We start from the raw sequence: 21,728 nt of genomic DNA on the forward strand, positions 1-21,728 counted from the left end.
CTTGTATTTGTCAGTAAGGTCGTGCAAGTGTTGATGCCTTCTGGAAGTAAACTTCTGTTAGTAATGCTGTTGTCATTCATTAAAAAGAAATACTATTTTAGAAACTTAAAAAGTATCACAATTTTCCAGACCACTTTCATTCAAGAATAGTTAAATTACCTTGCACTTTTTCTCGATACCAACTCAATGCTGGTAAATCATGGCTAGACTTGTGTGACCACGAACACCTGCCTATCATGAATTTCACAGATTCATAGAACAGCTTGAGTTGGAAGGGACCTCAAAGATCATCTATTTCCAAACCCCTGCCATGGGCAGGGATGTCACCCACTAAATCAGGTTGCTCAGGTCCTCATCTAACCTGGTCTTGAGCACCTCCAGGGATGGGGCATCCACAGCTTCTCTGGGAAACTTGTGCCAGTGCCTTACCCCACTCTGAGTGAAGAATTTCCTATGGCAAATGGGTGTCTCAGTGCCTCTCAGAGAGGAGTCTCCAATGACTAACACCCTTTATGCCTTTTTTGCGGTCCACTCACCCTTGTCCTGAGTATCTTTCAAATGCATTAGTCCAGGGCTAGAAGCTTTTTTACCTTCCCCTTGCCCTTCTGAAATAAACAGTACATTTATGGCCAACAACAAGCAGCAGAAACTAGAGTGAAAGATTTTGGCTCTTTTAAATCCCACCTATCTCTGTCAGCATGAATATTTTCTGGAGACAACCACTTTGTTTTAAAGCCATGTTTCAACAGTGTGGCAAAGATGCAAGAACTCTTCTTTGGCAACTGGCAGTTTCTAATCAATTTTGAGGGGAGAAGATATATATCTTTTCAGATGCAGGTATATACATGAAAAGAAGGAGAAGGAAAGTAAGTTGTCCAGGAATATACTTTGATGTTATTTGATTTAAAAAAGAAAAAAAAAAAAAAAGTTAGAACTGCAAGATGACACGTCTGCTTTCCATCCAATTCTAACCCCTTACTCATCAAAAAATAACATACAGTGAGATCCAGTGCACGAGCCATTCTTGTCCTGCAAAGCAAACATGACTGGTCTACCTGAAGTCTTGTGTCTGGATTTTGTAACTGGAAATACTGGTAGAAATTTTCTAACAGAATGATTTCCTGTCAAAACACTCGAGCCAGAGCCTAAGGATAGCAAGCTTCCTGGTTCTCCTGGCATCATTGTACCAGGCGGGCAACTGGAGGCTGTCTGTCATTTTTGTAAACGATGAGAAATGCCAGGTGTGGAAATGGCTCAGTATTCGCCAGATGCGGTGTTACAGAATATACAATAGACAAAGGCATTCTGGCTTCAGAATGTGCTTTTCACCAATTCAAACTGAAAACCTTTCCAAAAGTCAAGCTTTTCCTTTTCTTACTCAGTTATAGTATACACCAATGCACAGTCTACTTAAAAGAAAAGCTTCATTGACTGCAACAATTGAAAATTACACAAATAACATTTTAAATTACAGTCTACACAAAGCCCTCTCTCCACAAAATCCTTTGATGGCTAACTGGTAATGCTGAACTTCCTTATATACCCAGAGCATACTCCTGAACCTTGTTCCTTCATGTTGTGAAAGGGAACCTTTTCAATCCTGCCAAATTCATTTGTTTTAGTGAATTCCTGGGCTTTTAGCCCTCTGGCTAAGGGAGTCCCAAAGGCTCAGCAGGGGACAAAGGCAAGGTGCTCAGGTCCAGGGCTGCTGGCATTGTGTTAACAACTCTCAAGTGACAAACGAATGCCTTATCTTAAGTCATCCTTTCCTCTGACTTTTTTTGGGGGAGGGAGGGTTGGTTGGCTAGCTGGTTGGCTCGTCTTCCAGGAGCCTCAATTAAGTAAAATCAACATATTCTTAGAATTAACATACAAAATCTAGGGTAACATAAGGTGTTCCTACATTATTCCCAGACTTCAATAGAAGATTCTGCATTCCGTAATCAAAAAAACAGACTCCTACCAGTATAAATGATGGAGGTGCTGGACTTGTGATCTAAGCACACCCATGCTCCTGGGAACTACCAGTGAAATAGCAAAGCAAACCACTGAAGATCACAGTGTTAAATGCACTGTGGTTTACACAGTCTACTGCATTCTTTGGCTACAATTTTAATAGTTTTGATTCTACCTGTCTCCTTTGATTTCTAATGTGGGATTTTTATGAGTCTGGATGCATTTGTGTGCAAATTGGTGTTGCAAACACACAGTTGTGCTGAAAGTGTCTTAGTGTTTTTCTAAGAGTATGTTATAAAAGTCATTGTTTTGTTTTTCCCATCCTAGAAAGAAAAATCACATATATACATATACAGGTAAACATTCTGGAATCTTATCACAATTCAACTGCCCTCTATCATTCTTTCATTACTTGTTTCACTGATAGATAAGTTAAGACATCCATGGTTCCATCTTGACAGATAAAATATGTAATATAAATATTTAACGTAGAAAATATATCTCCGATGATATTGTGTAGTAACTCAGGAATTTGATTTTGATTCTGAAGCTTTTAGTAATTTCGTACTGCAAGATATTTATGCCAAAGTGTGCATCCCTAACTGCAGCCATAATTCTTAATTTTTAGTAGTGCTAATGAAAAAGAGGTTATTTCTAGCCTAATTTTGTATCCCTAACTATGAGAGTAGATATAGTCCCAACAATATACCAGTAAAAATATATTATGACTTATTTTATAATATAAGGAATACAAATCAAGACATGTGTGTAGTTTACACATAAAAGTAGTTATCTCTGAGTAAGAATTATTTTTATTTTAGCAGTTTTCTATTTGAGATCTTGGCTTTTCGTAGGATTTTGCAAGATCCGTGTTCTTGCCCTGCCTCTTCCCTTTCTTTTACTGTGTAACTGCTTTATATAAAGTGATATTTGTATGCCAGCAGGTAATATGTTTATGGAGTAGTCACCCAGACCTGACAAGTACTGTAGTGTATTTCTTTTGAAAATTGCCCAAGGTGGGGTTATTTTGTCTGCTTTGACAAATTGTATATGCACTATCCACGTTACGCTGTCACATCTACCTTAGGTTCATCAGTATCTTATTACTGATGCTGTTGTTTTTAAATCCAAATACAGTACAGGGAAAGCAAACAAGCACACAAACAAACCTATCTCAGTAATAATTTTAGAAACAAAGCCTGAAACAATGACACTGTGCTATAGCCTTGAGTGATTTTTTTTTCTTTTTTTTCCTTTTTTTTTCCTAAATTGTGTTCTAATTCTTCAGAGAACAGAGAGGGGAGCTTTGAAAAGGTGCTAATAGACCATGAATTTGCAGCAGTGTAGTTCACAGCTAAACACACTCCCACTTCAAGCTCAGGCAGGAAAAATGAGGGCACCACAGAAGTGAATTAAAAATCAGACAAACAGTCCATCCCAGCAACAATCAGGGCAGTAGCAGCTTATAAGATCAGCCTCATTTGGCAAGATGCCCATCATACCATGACCTAACATGGCCATGGCAGGAGGATATCTTATGGTTTACAGAAAAAAAGGATGGGGCATGGGGTAGTAGTGGGGAAATTGAAGCAAAAGGAACACCTTTTAAGCCTATGTTGAATTAACTTGTTTTACAGAACAGTGACGGTAAACTTTTAGGTATTTTAAATGTGATTGGAGAGTTTATCTATTTTATTTTCCACTGTATATACATCTTCTCTCTGGATTAGCTGTGCTACCATGAGAGATTACTGTTGCAAGGCCCCCCCTCCTGCCTGGGGGTATTGTCCCCTCAAATCTCCTAGAGCTGCTCATGTGTGTTCTCCAAACGAGACTGTGGTTTCATGACAGTCTAATCCGATCTAAACTGGGGCTGCTGCAGTCCCTCCGTCCCCAGCTGCTGCCTTTTCCTGTGCCAGCAGTGATGCTTGTCTGGTCCCACACTGAACTGATTTAGAAAACACAACTAACATGAAGAAATGTAACACTTTCCTCCCCATTTCATCTCCCCGTGGAGTCAAACAAGTACCAGTGCTGGTGCAAGAGATTGGGGTGGATATATACATGATGCAAAGCAAGGCTTCAGCATCTCTGGTTTGGATCAGCTTAAACCATTCTGGAACCACACTCCAGGCTGGGCTAGCCAACGTCTGCTATTTAAAGTACTTGTGCTGATCTAGCTCTTTTGGTCTGGCTCAGGTTTGAGAGTGGTCCTAAAAAGAGCTTCCTCATCAGAACAGAAGGGGTTGCAGCCTCCCCTCGCTATCAGCAAGCACTTCCTCAAACACACCTGTGTGCAGGGTTTCCTCATCCTGTGGAAATGATCCACCAAGTCTACAAGGAATTTCCGAGTTCCTATGACAGGAAAGACATTGATGAATGTTACTCTGTGTTGAGTCACTAGAGGAAGCTCCCTTTAGGAGGCAAAGCCAAGCTCCCAAGTGTCCCACAACAACCAGGGCACTCTGGGAAGCTCGGGATCCAAACCTGATGTGACAGATGCTTTGAACATGAAGAGGTGACAAGGAAAGAAAATGGTAAAGGGCAAGGTCAGAGCCTTTTTGGACTGGAAATTGAAATAATTTTCCTCCCTTTCTTCAGACCTTTCTTCAGACCCTGAGTAGTCAGACCACAAGCAAAGGGGATTGGTACTTGCTGATTTATCAGCACACATCATCACATCTGATATGTGCAGGCTGTTACATTTAGAGATGGGAAGGAACACACAATATCAAATAGCAAGCATGTAATTAAGACAGTTTTACTACCTCCAAAAGTCACTTGCTTCTTTCCAGTACTAACTGTGGGATGCTTTAGAGCCAACAAGCCTTAGAGCCTGGAGATGCTCTGACAACAGAATAATGAGGAGTCTATAAAGCACACAGAAGAGAAAAAGAGTCCCAAGTTCAAGGAATGAGAGAGGGAAAACTGGATTCACAATGAAAAGTAGTGAGCTTCTGAGGGAGCAAAAGGAGAAACCAGTTAAGTTAGAAGAAAACCCTGAAGCCACCTTTTATGTGACAGACTTGGTCCTGGGAGGTGAGTCTGTACCTACAGGTTCCCAGCCTGTGACATTTCACTTAGAGCAGCACATCTGAATGGTTGGAGTGATGTGGCTTGGGAAAGCAGCGGGAGTAACATTGCTCAGATTTTGAATTGTCTGAGGTTGGAAAATACCTTAATAACCTGAAACTAATGCAGTATTTGCTGGGGGAGAGAGAAGCAACCCGTAAATTATAAGAAAATATTTATACTGGGAAGGGGGAAAGAGGGAGAGAGAGCAATTTAGTCAGGAATAAGATTAGGAAAGCAAAAAGTTTAACCAATATGCTTGCATAACTGCTTACCGAAGTAAAGACACTAGAGAGAGATTATTATTTTTAAATAAAACTTTTCAGTTTCTTGTCATACAGCCAGTTGCTTACTGCCAATTATTTTATTGTCAGATGCCAGTTTATATCCTAAATGTCTTTGGTTTGAAAGGACTGTTCTGTTCAGGGAGTAATTTAGTGGCCAGCTCAAAACTGCCCCTTAGGTGCAGTTCGTTTGTAACATAATGGAGATTCACATGGGCCTTCATAAGGGGAATGCTGCTGTATTAACATTCAGGCCAAGAATGTTATCTGTTTTACCCTCACAAAAAGGTGCATTGAGTTCAGCTTTTCCACTGATTCTCGAAATATAATCATAAAGATCTTCTCTGCCAGTTGCAGATGTGTTCTATTTTTTTCCCTACATCAGAGCTTCTGAATCATTCTTAATAATAGTCAAAGGCTATTCATACTAAATGGGGAAGTTCTCACACACTATGATGATAAAGCACTTCATCCGTTTGAGGAAAAAAAAGGAAGAAAACACTACCCACAGAACTGCAACATCATATCATCTGTGCTTTGCCGAATGTTCACAGAACAACATTGGAAGTCATTGAAGTGTCAGATAGTGATTTCATCATGTGTCAGGCCTCCCACTAATAAATGATTCATCTTTCTCAGTACTGACACCTCACAGAATTAAGGGGAAGAAAAGAAATTCATAAACTTTAAAGTGAAGAGTACTGCACTGATACTGTTCTTCCCAAGTACACACTAAGAATGTGTTTAGAACTTAACCTTCCATTTATCTGAAGCGTGCTTTTAAATTTAAAAAGTGAATGTATTACAGTAAACAGGTATCATGGAGTTCTGTGAGTATTATGTCACTATAAGGGAGAAAAGTAACTTGCTCAGTTTACAAACATGAGATTTCCAGTTCCCCCAGCTTTGTGAACTGAAAATGGAATTGGAAAGAAGTCTTCTTGGTTTACATAGCAATGATTAACAGTACATTGGTGGCAATAAGCCTGCCCCAACCTCTTGAGTACTGATCACAGTTGTAAAAGCAAATCTAGCTGCTGTTGAGGGCAATGAAAGACTTACAATTGACTTTAATGGAAATAGGACTGGAAGGAAATTTGTCACTTTAATAAGAATTTACATAATCGGTCTTTGATGCTTCATAAAGCCAGAACATCCCCCATTGATGACAGTAGCTCTACAGGATGAACGTGACTAACTAGTAATCCAAACTTATTTCTCTCAGGAGGTATGAATTTAAATGCAGACCAAAACCAGGCAAGGTACTTAGCAAGATACTACCATTTTTGCTTGGTTTGCTATGACATTGAAGTCTGTGCAGTCACACACTGAGTTTCCAGTTTATTTTTTTTTCTATTTCAACCAAATGTAGAAGGGATACGGAGATTTCAAAATTCCCATGTTCTTTGTAAAAATAAATAGCTAGGATAAGAAAGATTTTAGAAGTGCCCTACCTGAAAAAAAAAAAAAAAAAAGGCTGTGACATGAATTTAAACCTTATGAAACATTAAAGAATCCACATGGGAGAGAGACCTGACAAATGACCCTGCTGTAGGAAAAGAGACAATTGTAATTCACTATCAGACCATGAGACACCAACCTATAGGAAACCAGGCTTTGCTTGTTCTGCCACTAATAGAACTCCTTCAGCTATAGTAGGTTTTTTTTTTTTTTTTTTTCTCATCAAACCAGCATCTATTATAAACAAAACACTTCAATCGGTAGACTCAAAGCTTGAGGACCATACGGATACAGAATTTATCCCACTTGATTCCTCTCCTGTGGAGCAGGGAAAAGAATTAGATGAAGATGATAAAGTTTGGACATGGACTCCCATTCTCAGCAGAAATAATTAGGCTGGTATGAAAACTGCTGGGGACAGAAAAAAAGCTGTAAGCCTCTGAGGTCTCATGTCATAAGCAGATACTTATTTTTCCGCCTCACTCTGAATACGTATAGCAGAGTTACTAATGTGATGAATGGAGCACTTAAAACTGGTAATGTACAAAATCAGATTATTCTTTGCTGTTCCTTTACCTTTTGTTTCGGTAGAATTAATTTGGGCATCCTGGGTAAAGTTGATGTCCAGTTTCTCTGTCAGTTTGATTTAGCGTGACCTCTTCACTGTCAGCAGAGGAATCTAAAAGACGGCAGTGAACATTCAGATGGAGGAAAATTTACATGGCTGTGGGGCAGAATGCCTGGAAGATCAAAAAGAAAAGAAAATAGTAAATACTTAAAACACTTTACCATGAAATCACCATCTCCCCCTTCTTCCACCCTCTCCCCCCATGTTAAATCAGGTAGAAAAGTGTGATAATATTAAGGCTTAATCCAATTTAAATAAATTATTTTCTTGTAAATGTTAAAACAATCATTACATGCATCATTTACCCCCTCCTCTGCCCATAGCCTTAAATTATGCTCTATTATAGCCAGATGGAAAAAATATGCAGAAATGTTTCTTAAACATCAGAAATTTTGTTTTTGATAATATTCAAATGTAAAAGTCATTTAGGAGTTCCAGAAAAAAAAGGAAAAATAATAATAATAAAAAAAAAAAAAAAAAAACACAAACACACAACGCCCATATATATAAGAAAGCATTATGGGATTTTGTATAGCAAACTTAATTAAGAAATTTCTTTGCTAGGTTACCAACAATATTTTATTACGAGCTTAAGTTATAAGATTGTTATATCTCTGTCATGCTTGGCAGCAAAGAAAGAACAACCTTGTTCTTACAATTAATTACAAATGTACAAATGAGTGATATATCAGCCCCTGTCTACACCGTATAGTCATGCATTTATAACTATTTCGTCATGCATGGCTATTGAAAGCATGCTTTGCTTCTATAGTAGCTTGATTCCATACCACAGCCATGGGTAGTTACATTTATTCATACAGCTACCACTACCCAGAACTATATGTGTTGGTTTATTTTAGCCAAATCTGCATCATCTAACCAATAGTTCAGGTCCCTTCAGCTATTTTCTTTCTTTCTTTCTTTCTTTCTTTCTTTCTTTCTTTCTTTCTTTCTTTCTTTCTTTCTTTCTTTCTTTCTTTTCTTTCTTTCTTTCTTCTTTCCTTCTTTCCTTCTTTCCTTCTTTTCCTTCTTTCCTTCTTTCCTTCTTTCTTTTCTTTCTTTCTTTCTTTCTTTCTTTCTTCTTCTTTTCTTCCTTCCTTCCTTCCTTCCTTCCTTCCTTCCTTCCTTCCTTCCTTCCTCCTTCCTTCCTTCCTTCCTTCCTTCCTTCCTTCCTTCCTTCCTTCCTTCCTTCCTTCCTTCCTTCCTTCCCTCCTTCCCTCCTTCCCTCCTTCCCTCCTTCCCTCCTTCCCTCCTTCCCTCCTTCCCCTCCTTCCTTCCCTTCCTTCTTCCTTCCTTCCTTCCTTCCTTCCTTCCCTTCCTTCCTTCCTTCCTTCCTTCCTTCCTTCCTTCCTTCCTTTTTGAGGGGGCAGACTGAAAGCAAGATAAGAGAAGGCGAGGCTGGGTGCCAAAGTGCAGGAGATGACAGACAGCAGTCCTCAACCACTGGCCATTCTGAATCAGTTGATATGACCATCATGGACATGAAAGAGCACAGCAACCCTTCCTGTTTATCTCACACATCCTTACTGTCCCAACACACATCTGCCACAGGAGTGGGTGAGGAATTCTCTCCCCACAGGTGGTTGAGGGGGAAAACAACTGAGCCATGGTCACAGAGAGGTCCCTGACTGCCAGAGGGCCCTTGCAGGATCCCACTAACAATCTAGAGATTGACAGTGGAAACAGCCCTGCAACACAGCAGCCTGCAGCACATGGGACAAGGAGCAATGTGACACTGACAAATTCTCCCAAGCAGAGATGTCCATCTCAAATCCTCCCTTCAGAAAACTTAAGGCATCCAGCTGTGTTGCTGGATCACAGCAAGGTGCCACATCTGGGTGTCCAGCAAGGGTGAAGCTAAAAAAAGGAAAAGTTAAAGTGTAATCGCTTCAATACTGGGCCAAGCCACTAACCAACCAACCAGAAATCTCTGCTGTGGCTATATGGACGCTGGCACCTACACATGCATGTCCCTGTGGACACAGACCTCACTACACACGCTTCTAAATACAGAAACCAGTGCTCAAGGATCAGAACACAAATCCCACAAACAGGATTTAAAAACCATCTCCCTGCTGCTCTCTCCTCAGGACAGCAAGGTATTTAGTTTTAACCTCACACCTTCAGTTCATGCTTCTCCTTAGGAACAGTTGTTTTCCTCAGCTGCCGAAAGCTAGGGCTAGCAATAAGACTGAACGAAACCAGTCTCCCTGAGAAGTGTTTCAACAAACCAAACCACTGCAGCTCTGAGCATGTAAGTTGCCAGACAGTGTTACTGGTTACAGAGGGAATTCCAGCCTTTGACTCACTGGTAAGTAAGTCTGTTCCCACGCCATTTCCTCATCCACACAATTCCCTAGTCCTGAATTGTTTGCTAAGAAAGCTTGAGATTATTTGTGTTACGCTCCATGCAGAGAAACTACAACATACAAACATATAATTACACAGTCATGAGATGCTCCACTTCCAAAAGCCTTCAATCCTAAACAAGATTATCTTGTTTTTAAAATTGATCTGCCCTGCTTCACAAGATGAGCCATCTCATGGTGCAGGTAGGCCAGATGCACGTTATGGTTATATAAATCACCAGGCACGCACTTGCTAGAAAGGGCTACTGGGGCTGTTGCCCACACTTTTAATGACAGCAGCTGCAGGAGTACGTGTTCCCCTGCCAGCTAAAGCAAGAATGGCACAGAAACTCAAAAGGACAAGCCTACTTTTAATATACAGGCAACGCTGGCAGTTTAAAAACTTTTTAATTAACAAACGCAACTAATTGGGTATATGCATGCTGCAAAGCTGGCTAAACTGCCTTGGGTTCTAGAAGCAGACTTGGTTTTTTTTTTGCACTTATTTACCATTGTCGGGCAGTAATCTAACAGAAAACAGCCATACTCTTCAGCTGGCTAAATGAGCTCAGCCTGACCTCTCTACTTCTCAGTGAGATGAAGCAGAGGGAGCCAAATTAGCTTTGGGGCTCTTGTATCACACTGCAACCTGCAATACGGATCTAAACCCTCTCTTTTTGGAAATGCCAGGGGTGAAGCGAGTCCCGCCTCACCGTCCCGCCTGCATAGCTGCAGGGACCCACGGCTACAGCAGAACCAGCACAACTCGCCTGGAAAAAGGAGAAGGGAGGAGATGCTGGGACACTGCCCATGGGGCCTGCAGAGCTGCGCGCGCACTTCTGATCCGGGAGAAGCAATAACCCAGTCTGTACTCTACCCCGTTCTCTTGGCAATACACAGGCTTCAAAAAAACATGCTTCCATTGTGACCAGATATTTGCTTCAATAAGCAAACTTTAATAAAACAAACAATTAAAAAAGCCAGATACTCGCACACAGCACTCCCAGAAAGCCAATTACCGACAACCACTCTTGCGGGCCAGCAAGCAATCTCTTCCCCAGGCCAGGCACCAAGCAAGAAGGGAGCCTGCTCTGCTGCTGGGCAGGAAGGAGCCAGGCCCGCTGGGGCTTTGAAATAAAGCAAACAGCTTGTTTCAGAGATAACTGTGTCTTTGTGGGTTGGTCAGCAGCAGGCATCCTGGAAGCTGGCTGGCTGGCGACTTCACTGGGCCTGATGCCTTCCTGGTGCACTGCATCCGCATCAGTGAATGAAGCAAATCTTTAGCTGTACCCGAATCCCTTCAGAATTAGATTGACAAGAGCGGCATTCGATTGGGCCATCCTCTCTCTGTTGTTGTTGCTGTTATTTTAAATCTAATTCAGCTTTTGCCACAACTCACTCATGCCCAATATCCTTAATCTACAAACACTCAAGGACAGTAATTCAGCTTTATTATCCATATTCCCCAAGCTCGCATTTCATAAAGTATAAGCACACTCAAGAAAGAATGATTCCGAAAATAGCCAGGCATGTGCATTTCCACCCTCTCGTCAGGAAAGCAGTTCAAAACATAGGTCCTACAGATCCTTGTAACACTTAATACTGCTAACCTGAACCTCTTGATAGCAGCAGGCAAGGTCTTCAGAAACAGCTGGTGTTTTATCTTAGCCTCTCACACTAAGCTACTGCATCAGCATCAACCGTGCTTACATATGCATTGCAATGATAGAAGCCATAGCATGAACCAAACAAAAATTAGAACACGGTTCCAGAAAAGCCTGTCTGAGCTCACATCGGTGGAAGACTTTGAAAATGTGCATCCAAAGCCAGCACATACTACAAATTCGATAAAAACAACAGAAACCACCACTGGAGTTATTATAATTGGCTATCCCAAGCAAGAAATAAACATATCCAAGTTCTTGGGCAACAAAAGATATTACTAAAACCAAGTTAGCTGTTCCTGTAATTTATTTTGTTCCCTCTGCTCTTGGCATAATGATTTCAGGGTTTTAATGCTGTATGGTGCTGGCATGCCACAAAAACTGGTCGAATAACAAAAGAAGCCGGGACCATCCAGCACCTTACAAGATGTAGGTATTATGTGTGTTGTTATTAAACACTGAATTGCTTGATAAGCTTCCTTAAGGCTACAGCAATAAATTGGTGTTTCTGTCTTTTCAGCAGGAGCCCCCACTCTATTTGTGTTACTTGGTTATTTACAAAGATGACCTTTTATTAAAAACTTCACACAGCCTCCACCGTGCTCGAAATTAATTATACTTGGCTGTAATGCAAACAGTGTTTCAAATGTGTGAAATTTACGGCCGGGTACAAGGCAAAATGATGGCTAAACTTTGACTGGTAAACTGGACACCAGCAGTGCTACCAGTGCCAGTGCTGGAGCCAAGCTTGAGGCCTGATTCACCACTTTTCCACACTACTCATCAACTGGAATCAGTTGTGGGCAACTGGGCTGTTTTTTTTTTTCCAGGAAGAAAACACAGTGTGTGCAATGCTTGAGAGGAGAATCATTATTGCCTACAAAGATGAACTCTAGCATGCTACAACACCATGATCAGCTCACAACCTACATTGCACTGGTCCTGCTAGCCTCATCTTCCCTGTGGCTCAAAGTAAGCATTACATTCTTCAAAAGGCTTTGAAAGAGGAGAGGGGAAGAGAAACACAAACTTTCAAATGGGCAAAGAGAAGACAGAAAAAAGAGAAGAAAGGCAGGGTGGAATATTGCTCTCAATTCCTTCTTCCACCCACTAAGACACGCTCTTGTTCCCCTTCTTCCATGTTGAGCTCTTCTTTCAGAGTAAAATTGCCTTACTTCAATTCAGTGGCCTGGTTACATTTGCTGACTCAACTAAAAAAAAAAAGAATTTCTCACCACTTTGACCATTCTCGTTTAAGCTTACATGCATTCACACCCCTCAAGGGCTACTGTCCCACAATCCTATTTCTCAATTGATGCAGAGCAAACTGCAGTAAACACTGAACAATGTTGCAAGGACAAACACCCTTACTTTGCCAGCTATAAAAAGTGGTGAAATCAAATGTGAAGAAACGTTGAGACAGTACTGAATTCAGCAGAGAAAAAGAAGACAAAGAGCCAAGTGAAGAGACACTGCCTTTTCTGCAGTGCTCGCACTAAGAACATCATTGATTGTCCACAAGCACTACATTTTCATCATTTCTGTGAAATGAAAGAATAGTAGCCCCAGTTCACGGATTGTCCAGAGGCAGTCAGAAATTAAGATCTGAAGAGTCTCAACGTACCAAAAGTGCAATTCTTGTGAGTACTGTGCACTGCATACTCTTTGAGTACTGAAAAAATACAGCTTCCAGCAACCTTTGGTGCAGATGCATGTGTAGTCCTAAGAGAACCCATAAAATAAGGAACACAATGCATGACCTACAACAGGAACACGTTAACAACCACAGATATATTTATTTCCCCATCTCCTCTCCCACATTCTCAAGTGGGGAACAAAGTATCCTGCACACTAGGAGATTTGGATCAAAGAGCTGTGATGGCCACAAGTCACAACTCATCACCTGTCCGACAACTGTAGCTATTTACGTACAAATTAGTAGTGCTGACCTGGCCACTATTAAAGATTGATGTAAATGGCCTATCCAGCATTACGCTCCTTGGCAGAGAATCAACTTCTCCGGCTTTAACAATGAGATTATGTCTTCCCATTTTGCATTCATAGGAACACACGGGGGTAAGAGTTTAACAGACAACATTCTCCTTCAGCATGCACTCTAATTCATCCCTCGAGCAGACTCACTTAATACACTGTACAGAAAACAATCATCCTATGGCGGGGAGGGGGAAAGGTATGCAATCTATTTTAAGATTATTATAAAGCAATATACAGATGTATGGATGGAATTAAGATTGCATGAGCATTTCCTAATTCTGGCGTTTTGTAACTTTTGAGTGCTTAACTTAGCCACTTTAATATCCTTTCGCTCTAACCATCTGTGCAGTGTCTGTCTGCACGTGTGTGTAAGGCTGCCTCAAGGATCCAGGAGATGCTAGGCACCGTATCTCAATTGCTGAGAGGACTTTATATCACATGCATAAATCTGCATCGCATGAACCCAGACCCATCGTGCATGTGATACAGAATCCACGGCACATGTAGAAATTAAGTGCATGATAGCAGTTGCCTGTTGGGAATACTCAGATGCAGACGCAGCGCCTTGTGTGTGCACTAGGTAACTATGTTGGATGGTCATTATGTTTGTGTTTTATAAATACATTTCACAAACTATAAAGTAAAAAAGGTTGTGGGGAAGTGGCCAAACCGCCTGCCAGCAACTGGCTACAATATCTCTATTTCCCTATGGGAACGAACAAAAGGAAGTACTACTTCCCTCTTCTGTAAGGGATTCATTCATAGCAGTAGCCATTTTTCTCTTAGATATGTATTGTAACACTATCTTCAACTTTCTACTCCAAGTAAGCAGAAGTAAGCTGTGTGACTCACAAGACCCATGGAAAACAAGGAGGAGAATATGAATACAGGAAAGACAAGGTGTTTAAAACATGACAAAAAAAAAAAAAAAAAAAAAAAAAAAAAAAAGAGGAGGGAAAGTCAAATTAGGGGATGAGGAGGGAAATTCAAATTAGGGGATGTGGAAACAGGAATACTGACATCGACTCAAACCAGAGGCAAGAATTACTCCAGAAAATTCAGCATTCTGGGCATCTACTGGAAGAGGCCCCTCTCTGATTGTCTTCACATCTTTCTTACCTGCTACAAGAAAGAGTTGTTTGCTTATGGTAAAGTTCTTGTCTTCTCAAACACAAAACAAAATGCGTGATACATAAGTGGTGATGGTGTTTATGGCACCAAAAAAGCTACTGTGTGGAAATGTCTTTGATTTTCACAAACCCTACTTTTTTTTTTTTTCTACTTTCATAATCCTTTAACCTAGTTTGAGCAGTACATCAAGTGTCTAGGAAGCCATCAAAACTTCTGAAAATAGGAATTCCTTGTGCATTACTGTAAAGATTGCCAACCTGAACAATGAGGGTTAGAAGCAAGTTCTGTAATCCTCAGTGTAAAACCACCAACCTACTCCCACCCTCATCTTCTTAGCTTACAAAAGGTTTTGCTTTTATCCACAAAGGAATTAAATATCAGAAGGCAAAGTTGCATCCTTTTCAGATAAAACAAAACAAAACAAAACAAGCTATTAAACACTAGACAATTTAATCTTGTATTTTTTTAATTATTATTTTTATTTTTTTTTAAGTAGGCATAATTCAGGTAAATATGCCACAGTTGAGGAAAAGGTATCCAGAAGTTATTTTTATGAACTGGTAAGCAGCCATCTGTCCACAAACAATCACAGCCTGCCCCCAAGACAAGGCTCCTTTTATAGCTGAACTTGTCTGGCATCATGCCCTTTGTTTGCTGACTAGTGAATTATGGCTCACAAATTCACCCTATATGTTCTTTCTGACTTCCCCGTACTGCCTGTGCCTATTGTTTTATCTGTTTGACCAAAAAGGAAAAAAAATAGAAGTCTCAAATGACTGTTCTTTGATTTATGGTAGATTGTCATTTGCCTTATGAACTACATACTCTTTTTAAAATTTTGTCCAGCAACCATACCAAGACCTTCTCCACTTCCTTACTGAAGATCTTTTCCCAGGAGAACTCTGAGGACAGTGCAAAATACTTTGCATTTACACATGCCTTCCAAGCCAAACAGTTTCAAAAGCAAAAGTCCCTGATTAAAAAAGACTAGTAGTCATACATAAGTCAGCTGCGAGGAATGTTCTTTTCCGACAACCTCTGAAAGAGATTTTACCTATGTTGAGATGTGAAGTAGGTAAATATCATGAAAGCTCTAGTAGCTGGAGAGGTATCACCAAGGTTCCTTCTTAATGGAGCTTCCTCTTTTCACTGGAATTATGTACTACAAGATTATCTTATGTGCTAGAAAGTGCCTACATTTCACCTATTTCTTGGAGATAACTGTGCCTGAGATGCTTAGTATACACAAGTCCAAATGCACAATGCATAAAACGAATTATTCTCATGCAAACAACCCACAATTTTACCTCCACCTCCCCTTCCCCCCAAGAAATCCCAAAGCCTTTTGAACTACATTATTATGTTTCAGGACACTGAGCCTGTTCTGTTCTCTGTGTGTTGTTGGAAAGGTTTATTCTGGACAGTGGTAAAAAAAATAGCTGTAAAACACAGGAATCTAGGTTTTGGGCTCCTTTATAAATCCGTGTAAGTCCTCGTAAAACAATTATGTTCAATCAAAAAATCAATGAAATACACACAAGAAAACTCTACCATGTTAGCATTAGTCACTTAAACATCTTCAAGAAATACTAGAGTTGAAAGTGGCCAGGATATGAAACTCACCATCAAATTAAAGCTCTCCAGAAAAAGAAGAAAAAAAAAAAAAAAAAAAAGAAAAAAAAAAGTGACCTACTGTGATGGCAAATACTGACATCAGTAATAGCAGTATTAAATTCTATTGTATCGGAACTTAATTAATTTTCTAAACCAATCAAACCTTGGTATTTAAAGGGTCAGTCTCCAAAATGTGCACAAGCTAAAACAGAAGGGAAAGATCCAACGCAGAAACAGGATACTGAGCATGTACATAGTATGATACTCTCTAACACAGCACACATATGTGAATACAGCCATGGATCTATGCAAAAGGTTTCTGTCACCCAGCCTTGAGAAGAAAATTCATTAGTTTGCACTGACAGTAAGTTCTTGTTCAACACATGGCACAAAAGCCAGTAACAAACATAGCAGCAGCAAGACGTAAGAACAGCCAGAAAGTAATCTCCAAAGTGTGTGTAGGAGGAAAAGTTGGTTTTGCTACCTTATGCTATTTGAGAAAAGGGAGGTGGGTTTGTTACAAGAACCTTTTGCTTAATTGTTGACTTAGAAATACACGACTGACTATATTTGCCTCTTACGGTTTTCTGAAATGTCTCCTAGAGAAAGAAAGTTGCAGACCTATCATTCTTAACTGAAGAAAACCCGAGACAAAAGTGTTTTCTTCCAAATATGTCCTAGGCCTTCAAGCTACATAAATACCTAAGTAAAAAACAGCGAGGGCAGAGAGCTCAGCATAACTAAAAGAAATGCTCAAATTTCCATCTTAAAGGAACAAAAAAATACCTCTCTTCATACTGACACTTCAAAATAACGTATATTTTCCTACAGGAGGCCTAAAGTAAAGGCTTCAAAAGATTACACAAGTGGTTATTACCATAAAAACTTGATACTAGATGAGGCCAAGCAAAAGTCATTTCTCTCAGCATAACTACTTCACGAATAAGACTAGACAAAGCGCCTAAAATCGTTAGGGGTAAGCACAAAGAAGCAAAGTGAAAACTAAGTAGTTATTGCCTAACTCGATTTTTTCCATTTAGCGTTTCAAACCCAATTTGGCTCCTGTTTCTAGGGTAAATGTGTGCTCTCTTGAGCACACAGTGCTCAAGACTAGGAGCCAGCAGTGACTTAATGGGTGACTCCGGGCCTTCAGCTCTCCTGACTTTCTAAGGAGAGTCATTCAATGGCCTTAGAAGTTTTCTCACCTATGGGGTGGGGGTTTTATTCTACAGAACTGAATGAACATAAACTACATCTGGAGTACGTGGCAGCATGTTTGGAGCGATACATGAGCATATGCGGTATGGTAGAGGTATGTTCCCTCGTGCTTTGCAGTGACTCACACTTACAAGCACAAATGGGCACTGACTATGTTAAATCCTCCCGACACTTCAGCGGGGAAGCCACAAATTCACCTTCCCCTTGGCTCTCCATGCAAAGCCCTGTCCAGAACCACTGTGCTTTCAGTGAATCCGCACGCCTCTCTTTGCACTGGTAGAAGAAAAAAACGTACAAAAACACACACACAATAATAATAAAAAAAAAAAAACGACCACAAGTATTTGCAGCTCATAGCTCTTTATTGAAATTCCAGTCCTGAACCCCATCGGCACCCACCCCTGCGTGTGGGGCTGGAGGTGGGATGGGAGGAGGAGGAGGAGGAGGAGGAGGAGGCGTGCTGGTGACCTCAGGCTACCTCGGGGGCGCACCAGGCGGCCTGTCCCGAGCTGACACCGGGGCCGACCGAGTTTCGTGCGGCCGCTCCCCCCCCATGCCCTGACACATCAATCTTCCTCCTCCTCCTCCTCCTCCTCCTCAGCGCCATGCCCCCGCCCCGCGAGGTGGGGAGGGGAGAGGAGGGGAGGGGGAGGTGGGCTCCTCGCCGAGCAGCCAATGGGCGGCGGCGCACGGAGGAGGGGGGCGCGCGGGGCACGCCGGGAGATGTAGTTCGCCGGCGCCGCCATTTTGTGGCGAGGGAACTACAACTTTCCCGCGGAGCCCGGACAATCGCCGGGCCCTGCGCGGAGCCCCGAGCCCAGGCGCGGTGCTGCCAGCCCCCGGCGAGCCCCGGCGCACGGCCGAGCCCCGGGGAACGGAGCGGAGGAGGAGGAGGAGGAGGAGGAGGAGGAGGAGGAGGCGGCGGCGGCGGCGGGGCGGGGGCAGGGCAGGGCGGCGAGGCCGAGCGTGCTGCGCGCTGAGGGAGCGTCGCCAAATTCCGCCCCCCCCCTCCACAACCCCCCCCCCGGGCTCGCAGCGGCGACCTCGGGGCGGGTGCTGCGGCTGGCGCCGCGGTTGGGAATTGTGGGCGTGCCCTAAGCGGTGCCCGGCGCTGTGTGCGTGTGCCTGTGTGTTGTATATATCTCTATACACACGCGCGCACACGCAGACATATATATTATAAAAAAAAAAAAAAAAAAAAAAAAAGAGAGAGAGAGAGAGGAGGCAGCCCAGGTCCATTTAAAGTTGCTGGCGGAGAGCTGCTCTCATTGGTTAGGGGGGGAGCTGGAGGAGCAGAGGCACACACACACAGTGCGTGCAGCCCTCGCTGCTGCTGCTGCTGCTGCTGCTGCTGGAGCTGCTGCTGGTGCTGCTGCTGCTGCTGCTGGTGCTGCTGGAGTTGTCTCTGCTGCTTTTCCCTGCTGCTGCAGCAGCGCCAACGTGACTTCCAACATTTGCGTTATTTATCTTCTCCCTCCGGCCCCTCGCCTTTTCCAAGATGTAACTACGGCTCTGACACTAAGGACCTGCAGATCGCTTAGGTGGCTCGAGAAGGAAAAAAGGGGATATCGAGGGCGTCGTTTTTTGTGTTTAGGGGGAAATTTTCCATTATAATGTTTCACTAAAGTGATTTTTTTTTTTTGTTTCCTTCGCATTCGTCTTTTTTTTTTTTTTTTTTTTTTTTTTTTCGTCCCCCATACCTCGGATTTATTGCTAGGAGAATCACATTGTGAGGAAAGAAAAGTCGGATTACAAGATACCACTACAAACAACCCCCTCCCCCCCCAGGATTTTTCGGTATTTTTTTTTTTTTTAATTGTCGCGGCTTTAATTCATGAAGCAATTGTCCCCTTTTGCAATCAGAATTTGGATACCAGAATGAGCAAAGAAAGACCCAAGAGGAATATAATTCAAAAGAAATACGTAAGTGGTCATAACATCTATCATTTGACTCCCAGTTTTAGGAAATGGCAGTGAATGTCAAGTTTATAGCGAATTCTGCGGCTCTACGCTTTTTAACAGAAATGTAATGCTGGATTTGTTTGGGGTTTTGTGTTTTGTTATTGTTGTTGTTTTTTCTTTTTTTTTTTTTTTTTTATCCTGTGGTGCGGTGGGGGGAGTTTCAGAGGCCCCCCTTTTTTTTTTTTTTTCTTTTCCCGGGGAAGCCTTCCATCCAGCCGGGTTATAAAACCAGCCTGTGCCTGGCGGTTCCCCCGCTGCACAAATGTATTGACCTCAAATGACACAATCATCATCTAGTTTTCGATGAAAGGCGGGGAGCTCGGGGGGCTGCCGCTGGGGGGGTGGGGGGGGGGATGCAACGAGACGGCGGCTGCCAGCGCCGTGCCGCCGGCTTCCCCCGGCCACCCATGGGTGCTCCAGCCCGGAGCCTGCTGCAACTTGCGGCCGGTGGCCGGGCCGGGCCGTGCCACACGGGAAAATGGCTCGGAGGAAAAAAAAAAAAAAAAAATATTTGGGAGAAGGAGCCGCAGCCCGGGGTCTCCGCTTCTGCTTCGTTTTTTTAAAAATAATATTTATTTATTTTTTGAAAATCCGGCCGATCCCTCGCGATTGTCTGCTCCTTTAAAGGGGAGAAATGTGCGTGGACGTGGGGAAAGGGAGGGGGGGGGGAGAGATTTTTGTTCGTGCTCCAGTTGCGTTTTGATTGGCATAGGGGAGTTTTTTTCTTTTCGTTTGGGAAAAAAAAAAAAAAAAAAAAAAAGGGGGGGGGAGAAAAAAAAAAAAGCGAGGGGGGGATTAGGCGAATATGCAGCAGACCGAATCGCGATTTTTATCTGCACGTTGGGAAAAATGCTGCGTTCCGGCGTGGCGTTTTGGGGCGGGGGGGGGACGGGGACACAGACACACACAAGACAGGCAGACACCCGGCCCCACGGCCGCTTTTAGGGTGTGTTTGCTGCGACACTTGAAAAGTTGCAGTTTATATTATGGTACGTGTCGCCGGCGCCCGTGGCTGTCGGCGGGGGCCGTACGTGCGTTTCCGTGCAGGGCGGGTGACCTTCGGGACACTTCCCCCTTGCTGCTGTTCTGTGCATTCCCAAAAATAAATTTAAAAATAATAATAATAATAAAAAAATATAAATAAGGGGGATGGGTGGGTGGGTTTTGGACCCCCCGCCGGGCTCTGCGGGGAAGGAGAATGGGGGGTTGGGGGGGGGATTGTGGTGCTAGGCGGCAGCCGGGCACCCCGGGGCCGGCTTTTGGAATTAAAATACATCCGCATTGCAGAGGGACGGGGAGCCCGGAGCCGCCGGGCTGCAGCTTATGGGATCGGGCGTGCGGGGGGGAAACTCTGCCCCGAGGCGAGGGGGGCGCCCAGACAAAAGCAGTGCCCGGCTTTGGGGGGGGGGGGACACGGGGACACCGCGGTGCCAGCGGGACTGGGGAGGGGGTAAAGGGGGGATCGCCCCAAAGTCGCCCGGCCCGGCGGGGGCGGACAATGCCGGGGCAGGGCACGGGGTGCAGCGCGCCGCGGGCGTGCTCCCGCGATGCAACTTCGCCCCCTTTCATTTTTCCCCGAATTTCGTTTTTTTTATCCCCATTTCCTCCCCGTTATCATTTCCTTTCACCCCGTCCTTATCGTTCTTCTTTTCCTATTGCTTTTTTTTTTTTTTTTTTTTTTTTCGCCGGCTTTTGGCGGCAGCGGCGGGGGCCCTCCAGGTAGCAACAGGTATCCGGGGCCGCGCCGGGAACCCCGCCGGACACCGCCACCGCCGCCACCGCGCCGCCGCCGCCGCCGCCCGGCCAGGTTCGCCTCGCGCCCGTGACGTCACAAAGGGAAGGGCCTGCGCGCCGTGCGAGCGCTCCGCCGCCTCGGCCCGCGCGTGACGTCACAGGCGGGGCGGGGGCGGGGGCGTGGGGGGGGCGTAGAGGGGGGGGGGAGGCCCCGGGGCGCTAAGAGCGGGGCTGGGGGGGGGGTGGCATGGCACGACATGGCACGACATAGCACGACATGGCATGGCACGGCATGGCATGGCCGGTTCTGGGGAGGGGGCCATGGTGCCAGCAGCCCCCGCCCCGCTTGCTCTCATGCCTGCCTTGCCTGGCGTGACACGCATGGTGCCATCCCCCCCTGGCCGTGCCATGCCGTGCCATGCCTTTTGTTGCCTGCCCACCCAGGGGAAGGTGGAGGCAGCCCGCCAGCTCTCCCACACCCCCAGCACACCTTCCCCAGGGGCAGGCTGGCCCCCTCCCTAAAACAGGACGCCCTCCCCTTATCCCCATGGGGCACCCCAAGCCCGCTGGTCGCACACCCCTGTGGGCTCAGCATGGCGGAGTGGTCAGGGAGGGGAGCTGGGAGCTGTTCTGGGGCTGTGGAGCACGATAGTGTTTCATC

General features: G+C 43.8%; 1 protein-coding gene and 1 long non-coding RNA gene across 17 annotated transcripts in view; one reads left to right on the top strand and one right to left on the bottom strand.

Annotated features, from left to right (window-relative positions):
- Positions 1 to 11,318, bottom strand: part of LOC311430867 — a 76,455-nt gene extending 65,137 nt beyond the window's left edge. For 15 of the 16 annotated variants that reach the window (XR_014689072.1, XR_014689073.1, XR_014689074.1 and 12 more), the window contains exons 1-2: positions 10,742 to 11,318; positions 7,350 to 7,513 (exon numbers count right to left, since the gene is read on the bottom strand). This is a non-coding gene — a long non-coding RNA (uncharacterized lncRNA). The remainder of the gene's footprint in view (positions 1 to 7,349; positions 7,514 to 10,741) is intronic. The other variant, XR_014689085.1, reaches the window with a different exon arrangement.
- A 6,410-nt stretch (positions 11,319 to 17,728) lies between these two features.
- Positions 17,729 to 21,728, top strand: part of JARID2 (jumonji and AT-rich interaction domain containing 2) — a 184,511-nt gene continuing 180,511 nt past the window's right edge. The window contains exon 1 of the mRNA XM_084510902.1: positions 17,729 to 19,294. Coding sequence (XP_084367028.1) covers positions 19,250 to 19,294 — 45 coding nt within the window. The 5' untranslated portion in view covers positions 17,729 to 19,249. The remainder of the gene's footprint in view (positions 19,295 to 21,728) is intronic.

The sequence above is a fragment of the Aythya ferina genome, assembly GCF_964211825.1.
Source record: "Aythya ferina genome assembly, chromosome: 2".
Taxonomy (NCBI): Eukaryota; Metazoa; Chordata; class Aves; order Anseriformes; family Anatidae; genus Aythya; species Aythya ferina.